Here is a 13897-nt window from a genome sequence, read left to right as displayed (position 1 = left end):
GGTGAACAGTTATATGCTCTGGGAGCCTGTTGTGAGCCCTATTCCCCCACCCTATGTCACCTTAATCTTTTTGAAAGGTATATATTCTGTGGATCCCATGGATTGCTTCTAGACTGTAGCTTCCCTCAGCAATCACAGCCAGGTCCACACTCAGCCCTTACCCTCCTAATCAGAAACCTTAGAGTCTATCCCAGCCTTTCCTAGTTTACCTGTCTTGTTATAATAAACTGGGACATACATGACAGTGCCTTGACGTGTGACATCTCATCACCTTGTCCATGATCTTCTCCAGGAGCAAGCAAAATGCGATGATCCACTGGTGAAGCATGACACAGTTACATCTCTTTACAGCGATTCTAGAAACTACTAGAGAATGATAAGCACAGGTGTCAGGAGTCAGCAGATGTTCAAGACCCAGCTTCCCATCTTCATAAATCCAATTTAGTCTTCTTAGTTGTGATGGACTACCTCATCCTAAAGTGTCACCACTGAAAAGTCATTTGACATGGATCTGAGGGTAGAATCTACAGAGTGACAGATTTCAGTTCAGTGATTAAGATAAACCATTTATAAAATGACATATTTTATAGTTGAGTGGCTAGTTTCCTCCACACTTATATGGGACATATTTCCCAGCGCGGGTACTATGATAGATCACTACCGCAGAGTGCTTCATAACAAGGTGGTTGCTTACATCAAGTTGGGAAATACTCCACCTGGGGAGTCTTGGCACACACATGAAGACCTTTAGGGATTCTTGCAGTGGAGAAGCCTGTTGAACTTTAAGCGACTATTCTAACTTTTTAAAACACAGAATAATATTTTCATATAACATGTTTTTCCACATCCCCTGGAACAAGGGCTTAAATCACCCCATTTGGAACTACTCTATGATAGAACTAACTGTTCAGTTACTTTTAATATAAGAGTGACACTGAAACTCACATTCATGTTGCATCGTCCCGGTGCTGCATTGCAGGGGTTCCTCATCACAGGCTGGACAACTTGTCTCATCTCGCCCTGAGATTGGAATCAAGTCAAGGATTGTTTTTGGTTGCTTTTCCTCATTCTGCCCAGATTGAGGGAACTATTTGTAGCCCCTGATTGTCTGTCTGTCAACATATAGATAAGAAGCTTTGAGGGACTTCCCTGGCAGTCCAGTGGTTAAGATTCCACTATTCCACTGCAGGGGGCATGGGTTCGATCCCTGGTTGGGGAACTAAGATCCCACATGCCACGTGGCCAAAAAAAAAAAAAGAATTATGGACATGTTGGAAACATGTGGGCCTTGAATTTCCTGGAGTTTTTGACTTTATAGCATGTTAAGTTTGTCTCCCTGGTCACTTCCGTAGCCCTCAAATCTTAAGCACGTTTCAGGCAGAGCTGCTGGCATTTGTTAAGTGTATTGCCAATTTGAAGATTATTTGGTTCAATGTCTGGCACATATTCAGACACAACTCCGTATATCCCTTGCTATAGGTACAAACAAATAACTTCAATTAGGCCAGGCTCGTTATGAAGAAATCTCCCTAGGAACCAATGAAAAGATGTTAATGATTTGCCAGTTTGGTTCCTTGCAGAGAGGGAATCCCCCTCTACCTAGCTTATATTGGACACTTCATCAATAAACTAGGGGTGAGCAAATAAATAAGTAGTGCTTCTACAGTGCCTGAGGATACTTGAAAACAATTTGTTCTCTTAAGTGGATTAAATAACTCCTCCCTGAACGTCTTATTACCTGATGATTTTGTAAAAATTAGCTTTTTCTTCATAGGGAGGGCATAAGTAAACCCTGAGAATGACTGGTGGCTGAAAGTCAAGAAGCTTAGGCTCAGTTGTGTTTCTACTACTTACCAACAGTGTAGTTTTGGGAAAGTTTGTTGACCTCTGTGTGCCTCTGTTCCTCATCTGTAAAATGAGGATCATGACAATCTTATAAGTTTCTGTGAGTTAATACTTGAAGCAGTTACTGGCATGTAGTAAGTGCTCAGTATATCTTAGCCACTACTATATAATCAAAGGGTGCAATATTCCCAAAGAACTGCAATTTTTACATATAAAAGTTCATCAGACTATAAAAGAAATGGGAATTATACATTCTAATACTTGCCATAGGGAAGATCAAACTGTTTTTCTTGAAGTTATTTGCCTCCTCCTTCATCCCAATATCTGCACAGTTCTTGGCACATGGTTTGTTGAGTGAATGAATAAATGAGTAATTAATTGATTCATTCTCATCACATTCCTCTTGATGTTTTCGTGCAGACCTGAATATCCCCAGGAACGCTGTTTGCTTTAAGAATTAGCCAGTGAAGGGTTACGAGAAGTATTGTGGTTTATGTTCTGTGTGACTCAGTTGACAAAATTAATTGCTTTTCTGTCATGCAATTTCATGGATTTTCACCAATCCTTTTGTCTGTTAACAAATCCTGTCAGTATCTTTAAACCTGCAATAATGATCATTGTTTAGCATTTTAATAAAAGAATGGAAATGTGTGTGTGTGTGTGTGTGTGTGTGTGTGTGTGTGTGTGTGGTGAGAGAGGGAGAGAGAGAGGGAGAGAGAGAGAGAAAGAGGGAAATTTTAAATAAGATCTAACTTTTTATTTGTATGTTTCAGTAGTGCCAGTCTTCATGAATGTTATTATAAAAAGTAAATAATTTCTCTATAAAATCTAAGAATATAATGCCATGTTGCTTGGCAGTACTTCTGAGAACTACTACTCTAATAATTAGATGTAACTTTTCTGCTATGTTAAGAGTAGACAGATTTCCTTTCTCTTAAGACATCTACTTACACCGTTTAGTATTTGAATAATTTTAAAATTCTGATATCTGTTCCTTTTACTGGTTATGAATTCATTCTGGTTTAAAGTGTTTAGATTGCCCTCAAATTTATCAAACTTGCCACTCATTTCTTCATGCAGTTTCCAGACTTACAAAACCTGATTGTCCATATCCCCTCTCTCATATAGAGATGGACCCACCAAGGTTGTGGGAAGAATGAAGAGTGACCATTGGTTATACTTGCCAGCAAAACAGACTACAGCCAGCCATTTCTGAGCCATCTCAGTTCTACTAGAAAGTTCTTTTTTTTTTAATTGAAGTACAGTTGATTTAACAGTGTTGTATTAGTTTCTGGTATATAGCAGTGATTCAGTTATATATATATATATATATATATATATATATATATATATACACATATTCTTTTTCATATTCTTTTCCATTATGGTTTATTAGAGGACATTGAATATAGTTCCCTGTGCTATATAGTAGGAGCTTGTTGTTTATCTGTTTTATGTGTAGTAGTTTGTACCTGCTAATCCCAGACTCCTACTTTATCCCTTTGGTCCCTTTCCCCTTTGGTAACCATAACTTTGTTTTCTATGTGTGAGTCTCTTTTTGTTTCATAAATAAGTTCATTTGTGTCATATTTCAGATTCCACATATAAGTGATATCATATGGTATTTGTCTTTCTCTTTCTGACTTATTTCACTTAGTATGATAATTTCTAGGTCCATCCATGTTGCTGCAGATGGCATTATTCTTTCTTAAGGCTGGATAATATTCCATTGTACCACATCAATTTTATTTTATTTTATTTTATTTTATTTTTTAATTTTATTGGAGTATAGTTGATTTACAATGTTGTGTTAGTTTCAGGTGTACAGCAAAGTGATTCGGTTATACATATACATATATTCATTCTTTTTCAGATTCTTTTCTCATATAGGTTATCACAGAATATTGATTAGAGTTCCCTGTGCTATACAGTAGGTCCTTGCTGGTTATCTATCTTATATATTCTACTAGAAAGCTCTTGTTCAAACAGGCTAGGGCTAATGGCTGTTCTGGCTGTAGGCAGGAGGTTTTTTTATTCCCAATCTTTTTTTTTTTTTCTTTTAGTCTCATGATAGGTAATCTCACCCAAATCCCTGCTTTAAAATACCACAATTCTAGTCTCTCTCTAGTGTCCTAAGTGCACACAATCATGAAGATTTTTTTCACACAAGAACCCAAACATGGTCTAGCCAACTTTTCTACAGTCTCCATTCAAAAAGTACATTCTCCTCCTCCCAGGAGCACGCTTTTATGGATTCTTGGCCACTCTATCCAATGCACATTTTCTCGTTTTCCATTATAGCACTATCACAAAGAATTTTCAAAGCTTTCTCTCTGTGGGCTCCCACTGATTTCTGAATTACTTGCGAACAAAAATCTTGTCTTTCTATGAAAGTGTGCTAGATAGCTATCATAGTATATATTAAGCAGGTAAAAAATGCCATGGAAAGGAAGCAATGCATCGACTTTTAAAAAACATCATTGCCATAGTTCTTTATATGAGATATTTCTCAATTAAAGTTAATTCCTAATCACTTAAAAAATGAACTATTTACAGGCAGATTCATAGATACGTAAAGTAGATTAGAGGTTGCCAGGAACAGGGCAGGGAGGGGAAAATGGGAAATTATTTCTTAGTGGGTAGAGTTTCTCTTCGGAGTGATAGAAAAGTTTTGGAAATATATTGGTCATGGTTACACAACATTTTGAATGTAATTAACACCACTGAATTGTACACTGAAAATTTGTCAAAATGACAAGGTTTATGTTATATATTTTTTACCACAATAGAATTTAAAGATGAGTTATTTACAAATAAGAAAGGCATTGAAATATTCAAGATAACTAAATGCATATTTTTTAAAAAGAAAATCTTTCCTAAATAGAGAAGTCATAAAAGGGAGCCCAGAAATTAGTCTTGGAAATAAACATGATCTTAGGAATACTGGTTTTCTTTTTTCGTTTATTCTCATTTAAGAAACATATTACTACAACAGAAATCATCATTAAATAATGCAATGAATTTTAAAAGTGAATAAGTGAATAACTGAATGATTAAAAGAAAGCACCATTTAAATAAACAAATCTCCAAAGTTGAATGGCTGGATATAGCAGGGCCCAGTTTATCCCTCTATTGATCACAGACATTAGGTGGTCAAAATGGTGTGCTGTCCATAGGAATATAGAACAGACATGGACACATCTACCATTTGTTTTTGATAGGAAGTGCTATCAAGTTTAACGGTCATAGGACCAAAGGGTCAGATAGACTGGATTTATGCCCTGGGTCTTCCTCATGTAAGATTTTTAGTCTCAATGAAGCACAGTTTCTTCATCTAACAAATAAAAGGGAAAAGATCCAACATCATTTCTTTTTTGTGAAGGTGAAGAGTGCCTGGTGAAGGCCTGTCATGCAGAAGTCCTTTACCTACATATTATTAACATAAAGGTTCAAAATAAGTTTAATGTTAAACAAGTAGTTATTCTACATAAAATATCATGAGTTCTGAAAATAACTTTAGTTCCAGATATGCTTTATATGAAGTTTTTTTTTCTTTCTCCCTCCCTCCCTCCCTCCCTTCCTTCCTTCCTTTTTTTTTTTTTTTTTTCTTTTTTTCTTTCTTTCCTTTTTTATTGGCTAAATTTATACTTAGCATACTCGGCAATATTATCCCATCTAAATTCCAGGCTACTGGGAAATACCAATCAGTGTTCAAAGCACCCCTAATTGTGGGCAAACTAAATTATCTTTCGCAAGCAAACATGGTGTTACAATTGAGACACAGTCCTTGCCTTGAAAGGCCAATCTTATAAGCATTGATTTCTGTGTGGAATTTTTTCTAACCTTTTTTTCTTTTTCTGTTTTCCTTTCTTATATGCTGACTTCGGTGTAGCAGACCACTTGGGGATTGAATTCATGGGTAAGACTAAACAATTTTCTCCTTAAATATCCAGAAAAAGCTAAGTTTGATAATGTATATAGTGTTCTCCTTCCCCATCTGATTATAATTGAAATGTCTCACTGTCGGGTACTATTAATAGTAAAAAATGTTTTTGTCGATTTTTCACTAAGTAATGGCTCAAAATGAAAGACTTAACTACTTATTGGGAAGGCAATTTAATGTTAAGTGCAGCTTTGGAACCTTACAGAAGGTGAATTTGGCTCCTGGATTTGATTGTTTGCTCTAATTCTCAATTTTCTTATCTGTAAAGAGGGATAATGATAGTTCCTATTTTATTGCACATATAAATTGCTTAGCACAATGTCTGCAAGATGGCAAACACTCAATAAATAGTAGAAAATAATGGTGATGGTTTAAAAATATCAGTTTTTGTTATTTCCTGCTCTATTTTTTTTTCCTCTTGCATGATGACTACTTTGGATATATTTTGGTCAATCTTAATTTTGGAGTATGGGCTCTATAAATGTTTTCATTTACAAAGTGAAAATATTTATTTTGAAAGTATTTGTAGAGAATGGTGTGTTTTTAAAAGGATTAGACCTTGCACAGTAATTATTTTCTATACTCACAGATAATTACATTAAGAATTGGACATACTTTTCTGAGTCTATATTATAAGTAAATGTAAAGAAAAAGCATTCCATAGGATTGATAGACATCATGGTACTAAAATAGAAAGATACTCAGGAGTTAAAGTTAGTGAAACTGAGGACCCAAATTTGAATCCGAATTCATAGGTTCTCCTTGCTCAGCTTTTGTTGAACTTCAGGTTTTTCTCTTATATGATATAGATGTGAATACTTGCTTTATACCTGCATATGTTCTCTGTGATAATACTTACAAATTTGCTTGTTTTCATTTATCCATTAATCCATTAATTCAGCAAATATTTATCAGTTGCTCACTCTAAGCAAAGAAAAAATGCAACATGCTACAGATAAAATAGTGAGTAAAAATGGACCATAAAAGCTGGTTTGATGGAGCTTACAGTCTAGGAATCTTTCAGATGATAATTAGGTAATAAAACTGATAAATATAAAATTTAAAGTTTCTAAAGACCTATTCAAGGCAAGATGATATTAGCTTGGACTCCTGTGATAATGGAAAATGTGAGAGGAAAAACTGACAGATATTGGGGACGTGATAGCAACCAGTATTTGAGAGGAATTGATGTTGAAGGTTAGAAAAGAGAGATTTTCAAGGATGACTGCAGGGTTTCATAGTTTGCATATTTAGATAAAATGTGGGCCCATTTTCTGAAAAAGAAGAACAGATTTATGGGAGATGTTTTACTAGATTAGGTTTGGAAATTTTGAGTTCTGGGTGCCTTTGATATATCTGAGAGAAGATGTTAAGTTGATAGTTATATTTCTGGAAGTTTTGAGGGTTAATTAGAGATTAGTGATGACATACTTATACTAAAATTGATCTTCCTGTTGTGTGATATTACTCATTAGTGCTCTATTATCTAGGTATTGGATCATAGAAAAAGCAGACAGCTCAATTCTGGCAGATTTGGGGTTTTGGTAGATAGATGTGATGAAAACTCATAAGGGCAATGAAATTCAAGGTAACATTGAAATGAAGCATTATGGAATGTAAGGTAGATGCGTATTGAGATGAATAGGGAATGGCTAATCTGAGTGGAATTAATGAGTAGTCACCATGGGAGTCCTCAAACAAGTTGTTGGCATGAAGAGGAGGTTGTAGTCATATGAACCAAGAATTACAGAAAACCATGGGCATGGTCATGTGGTAGAGTATAAATTGTTGAGAAGGACATGTGGTTTGTACTTTCCTCACTTACTGATGATGGTGGGGATTAGCAGCATGGAAGTTGAGCATCAACAGTCATTTGAGGATAGCAGATACTTAGCCTAATCAGTAGAGAAATTTGCTCCACTAGACTGTGGTGATTGCTGGCTCAGAGAATAGAGGCTCCAGAAGTTATGTAGTAGAATGACTGTAGATATAAGAAACACTGCCTGGTGGTATGTGGGACTGGGATAGCATCAAACCCCACAAATGGTATGGCCACAGTTATAGTAAACTAAACTTGGTACATAAATAATAATTATCACTGTTGAAATAAATGGATGAGTCATCATCCTATTGGGCTTTCCCTGAGGATTTTCAGTGACACTTATACCTTATAGTATAACGATTTGCTATGGAATCAAGATATGTATTAAGAGGTCTGTTTTAAAATATTTAAAATAATTTAGTTATCAATAGGGGAAAAATAAGAGGTTATTGTGTCATTCAACTATATGAATCTCAAGCCTAACTGATGTTATAATGAGTCTTATAAAAGGTGAAGTCAAATTATAGCTATAAAGCTTTACAGGGAATGGATTCTCAATATGTGAATCCAGCAGTAGAGTTTGCCTTGGAGGGAAGGGGTTGGGCAAAGTCAGAGTCAAAGGGAGTACTTAGTATGCATATAGAGAATGACAAATCATGAAGGAGTATTTGGAATGATAAATAGGTTTATAGACTTAATGAATAAACTGTTTTCACTGGCCTCACTAATTCTAGACCTTGTTCACCCCCACAGGTTGCTCTAACTGAATGTATAATATTCTGTTTCTTGCTTTGGGAATAAGTATTTTCAGATTTAACTTGTAATTTTAGAATCCATATGGGTAAAATTTGTTCCATGGGAGATGATATCATCACAATAATATGGTATCTCTAGGTATAAATGAAGCTGGGAAGCAGAAATGTAGGCATACTCTCTATAAATTTAATTATGTCAGTTTATTGGTGTGCCTACAAGTATTCAATGCCAGTTCTGTTTTAATGAATTTCAGAATACCTTTCTTCTCAACTTTCATCATTCTTGCTTTGGGCAATGTTAATTTCATGTTTCTTTGACTTGATCACAAGGTGATGATCTGAAGCACACGTGTCTTTTCCCCAAGTTTTTTTATTCCCAATGGCCATGTCATGTGTGCACTCCTACGGATCAGACTCAAAACACATCAGAAAGTTCAACAAATTCTTATTTATAGCAGAGAACTCCAAATCATATACTTCAAGAATCCTACTACTATTTAATCAACATATACTTATCACACTTACTATATGCCATATGTATAAGATATTGAACATGCAGATATAAAATCCACATCCCTTAATGACTAAAGGTTCTGAAATTAAAGGTAGAGAAAGCGACACATAGTTGAGGTGACATAACAAGTGCTATTAAAACGGCATAGGCAAAATACAATGAAAAAAATTAAAAACAAAAGCCACTAAATGGGCTTGGGAAATTCAGAAACATCTTCCCAGGAGGGGAGAAATTTAAGCTGGGTACCAGCCAGAGTGGATAAGCTGTACCAAGTGTTGCTCCAGTCCAAATTTAGACTAGCCCCACATTGCTTCCACATTAGTGGGAGCCTTGCTATTTCAGTCAGTGTCTCTGAGCTCCCTAGTGTCACTGCTTTAGGACTGAAGAGAGGACATCAACTTCAGTAAAATAATTATCCTATTGAATAAACCATGCCAAGCCTAATGTCCATAAAACTGTCAGCATTCAAAAAGATTTTTCCTTAATTATATTCATGAATTTTTTTTTTAATGATGCCACTGGGATTGGAACAATGCAAATTTCAACAACAAATACTGCTCTAGAATACAGTATCAGTTTAAAAAAATACAGTTACCTGGCATAGTTAGCTCAGGAATTTGAAGGTACATAAAAACACAAAATTGTGTTTGTAAAAAAAATTTGAAATAAAAGGGTTTATAGTAAACCAATAATCAAAAAATATTTCTTGAGGTCATGACTTAACCTACTCATTCATAAATGCATGAGGGAAAATTGATATTTTTAAGGTCAGATATTCAAACTTTCCCTCACAGCATGGATAGATCAGGAGATGGTACAGACAAACTTCTTTCTAAGCACAAGTACTCTTTGAGTTGTGTGAGAAATCCGACCAATCATCCAGACAAGACAGATGGCCAAAGGGCATGTCAGACTGGCCAAGTTTGGAAGGTGCATTGATCATGAAGAGGGATTTCTCATCTGAGAAATATCTCACTACTGTGTCAGGTGCTCAATCATGGAGCATATCTCATTATATCCATTTGAGCTATTTGTTACGCAGCTATGTCTCTGACAGTGCCCTGATGCATTTGATGCTCTAGGCATCAAAGATGTTTGTATAAAAGCAGGTGCAGTGCCATTTGCAAATGTATTAGCAAACCACAGGGAGAATTGAAGATTGTGTGGGAGATCTTTTATGCAAATTTCTTTCATTCTCATATGAAAAAATAAAATGAACTCTGCCAGTTAAATGTCATTTGTGATTTGATATTGTGTTTAGGATAGCATAATATATTTGTGCAGTCTAAGTAAACTCTGGTATATATTTTTTTAATCAAAAGATTTATAAAACTTGGGAAAAGTCAGATATTTAACTATAATCTTAAAAAGATATTCTAAAATAATCCTATGTTTTGAAGTTAAAAAAAGAAGACAAAAGAAATACTGAGTTGCCTATAAGGAGAGGGTTAGAAATGTCTATCGTCTAAAATATATGTGTAGATTCAGAATTGAGAACGTTATTACTTCAAACTTCACCATATATTTAGTATCTCTTCATCCCCTCATGTAAAAAAGAATACTTTTAGGATATTTTAGTAAGCACTGAAGATTGTCTGCTGAGAAATGACCAGTTTCTAATTCTGTTTAGATGATATGAGGTGGGGATACTTTCCTTAAAGCTACACTGCTTATTATGAATGAATTGGTGTGTGTTCCTTTAAATCTAACAAGCTCATATGTCAGTCAAATGAATTCATGTGTATGCCCTAACTTGTGAAACAGCATTAGAGATATAAAAATGAGGATCCCCCTTCTTTAGGCTGAAATCTCTGAATTAGACTTATTGGAACAGAAATGTTTTTATTCACTTGAATATATTGTTTTCTTATAAAATAAAATGCTAATTTATGGATAAATGTGTTTGTATAGGGGATTCATTCAAAAGGGTACTTGTTTAGTTTTTTCGTATATGAAATCACATGAGAAAGCAGATGTCTCAGAGTAATGTAAGTTACCATTATTTAATTCTTGACATGTGCCACCAAATTTACATTATTTCATTGTACTCTCAAAAAAAAAAAAAAAAAAGCATGAGGTAGAAACTATTTATATCCCTATCTTATAAACAGCAAAACTGAGGTCTATTTAGATGGAATATTTCATCCAAAGAGCAAGTAGAAAATACAGGATTTGAACCAGAGTCTATCTTCCTCCAGAGTTCTTGAATTCTGCCGGTGACCAGTTGCTGAGCACCTAACACATGAAGGCTTCAGGATTACTCAAGAGAGGTTGTACTCTGTCAATCTTTCAAATGACAATGCAATTTTGTATCTAGTCCTAAAGTTTAGAAGTAATGTTTTCCAAGTACCATGAGGTCATGAGAATCTTAGGTAGTAACTCGCTTTATCCAAGCTACAAAAAATGAAAATGAACCAGATGCCAGTTTATAGCTTTACATTCAGAATTTTAACTGTCATGTATAACAAAAGGCTCCCATTGGCTGGTAATTTCAGTTTGTCATGTAGAATAATATACAGAAGTTGTAGTGTATCAATATTTGAAGGTTTTGTGGTGATTACAGATGGTTGAGTGACATTAGTTGGGTTCCTCTGCTGTTGAATGCCATTGTGGTATAAAAGCCTTACACATCCATCTTCTCTGATGAGAGACATGTACCAGATGGCATAGCGAGTTGAACCATCTTCTCAATGGTTTCCCAAAATGCTGCTTAAGAAACACTTACACAATCTTGTTTGCTCACTTATTTTTCTCTTTAGCAATATGACCACTCCCTCTCCTTATACTATGAATTTTTTTTAGCGTAAGTGTTAGTACAAGAGCTAATAATCAGGTTCTCTTAATCACAAGCACCTCCAAGGTTTTTCATTCCTCTCTCCCTTCCTTCCTTTCTTTCTTTTTCTTTCTTTCTTTCCCTTTCTTTCTTTCTTTCTTTCTTTCTTTCTTTCTTTCTTTCTTTCTTTCTTTCTTTCTTTCTTTCTTTCTTTCTTTCTTTCTTTCTTTCTCTCTCTCTCTTCCCTCCTTCCTTCCTTCCTTTCTTCCTCCTTCTTTCCCTCCCTTACTTTCTTTCCTTACTTACTTTCTTTCTAATAAGAGATATCTTGATTTGATTTGTTTTCTTCCCAAGACTCCCTAGCCATGTGTGTAAGGATAATATTTTGGCTTTATATATATGATTAATCTAACATTGTAAGGATAATATTTTGGCTTTATATATCATTAGCCAATTGTCATTTGCACATATTGGTACCTCCAGTGCTTAGAAGTAAAAGTCTCTAAACAAAGTCATGACTACTTCATCAAATAAGCTAAATTCAGAATTTTAGTTTATTTTAGACAGAATTTTCAGGTGGAATCAAACTCTTTCTGTGATCCTCTTTGAGGAATGGCTACAACCAAGAGATACACTGGAAAAATATGCAGATATATTAATTATGGTTTCTACAAAAGAAAAAATGGACATTTTTGTAAATACATTTATAGAATGGATTCCAGAATTGGTTAATGAAGTTTTGTAGGTAGGCACTGAGAAACGTATTTGTTGTGAACTATTGGAAAAAGCAGGACTGTTCACTGAAAGGTGACATAGGACCACTACATTTTTGCTACATTGATATTAGGAAAATTTTCATAAAGCTGCTAAATGACTAGATTGGGAGTTTCTGTGTAGATAGTGAATATATAGACTCTAGCAAAACCTTGGGTAGGCTCTCATCAACTTCTTTTGTAATATGGTGAAGCATGGATTATACCAATTTAATGGTAAGTAGATTTGGGGTAATAAAATGCTATATGGAGGATCAAGATCAGCCATGAGTGGAACTTTTGGTGGCCTCTATGGAAACATTTTTATTAATGGAATAAAAAAAAGACATAGATTAGACACTCATAAAATTATTGAACCTTTTATGAAGCGTGATTGTACTCTACCAGACTGAATTAAGATCTAACAGAAAGGATTGGATTTCGGATTGTCAAATTGGACTCAAAAGAATTTGAGATCTTAACCAGTATCAAATTAATTACATTTATATACCAATTATCTAAAATGTGCATTAGTTGATAGTAGGTTCCAAAGATCTTCTGAAATGTTCTAGAAGAAAGAAGAAAGTGAAAAAAAAAGAACAAAGAAGTTCAGATTGTCATTGGAAAGTAAATCCCAAAGAGGTTAAAAAAACAAATGGGCTTTTATATCCCATTCTCCCTGACCATTGCTTCAGGAGCCAGGATGAATCTGTGGAATAGAAGAGAGGGGAAAAAAAAATGGATGATGGATAGAACATCTGAAGATGCAGCAAAGTGAATATGATACTGCTGCTTCTCAATAAACAGAGAGTCTACTTCGTGAGCTCTCAGTGGTTCAGCCAATTGGAATGTGTGGAGCCCCTTTGGAAAGTCAGGTCATGTGCCAGCCCAGAGCAACACAAAGACAAGTACAACAGACTCTCAAGAAATTCACAATTCAGTGTGTGGAACAGACTTGTAAACCAATCATTGCAGTTCAGTGCAAAAAAGACTTTAATTGAAGTTTTGGTGTTTCTTTTATTTATTATTATTATTATTTTTTTACAAAATGCAAGAAGGGGTTTCTCAAACATCTGCAAGATGTTAATACTTGGTTCATACTCACACATGTAAATAGGGTTTGAGTTCACATACATGTGGGAAACACTAGGTTCTGTACCTCTGTTGCACGATTTCACAAAGCCTTTGGTATACTTCTATCTATTCATGACTCTCAGCAAGAAGATTATAGGAGGCAACATTTTCTGAATTATTTTTCCAGAGAAGCATGTTTCTTAGAGCTAGGGTCTTAGGGACCATACTCTGGTAAATCCTGGGAGAAAGGAACAGAGAGGAAGGCGTACCCACATCTCATTCGAACAGTTAGGGACGTCTTTATGTGGAAGGATAAAAAGTATTCCTGCAGCTGGGAGATGACAAAAGGGAAGATGAGGGAAAGGAACAAGGAAGAACACAGATAAATAAGAGATGAAAGAGCATGAGGATTTTAGGAA

At 35.1% G+C, this 13897-nt stretch overlaps 1 protein-coding gene across 10 annotated transcripts in view; it reads left to right on the top strand.

Moving 5' to 3' along the window:
* NRG3 (neuregulin 3) overlaps positions 1-13897 on the top strand; it is a 1082617-nt gene that overhangs the window by 944680 nt on the left and 124040 nt on the right. For 7 of the 10 annotated variants that reach the window (XM_082425707.1, XM_082425705.1, XM_082425706.1 and 4 more), the window contains one exon: positions 5738-5764. In XM_082425707.1, coding sequence (XP_082281833.1) covers positions 5738-5764 — 27 coding nt within the window. The remainder of the gene's footprint in view (positions 1-5737; positions 5765-13897) is intronic. The other 3 variants (XM_082425700.1, XM_082425708.1, XM_082425703.1) reach the window with 1 other exon arrangement.

The sequence above is a fragment of the Balaenoptera physalus genome, assembly GCF_965194825.1.
Source record: "Balaenoptera physalus genome assembly, chromosome: 14".
NCBI lineage: Eukaryota > Metazoa > Chordata > Mammalia > Artiodactyla > Balaenopteridae > Balaenoptera > Balaenoptera physalus.
This window is presented reverse-complemented; position numbering and strand designations above follow the sequence as displayed.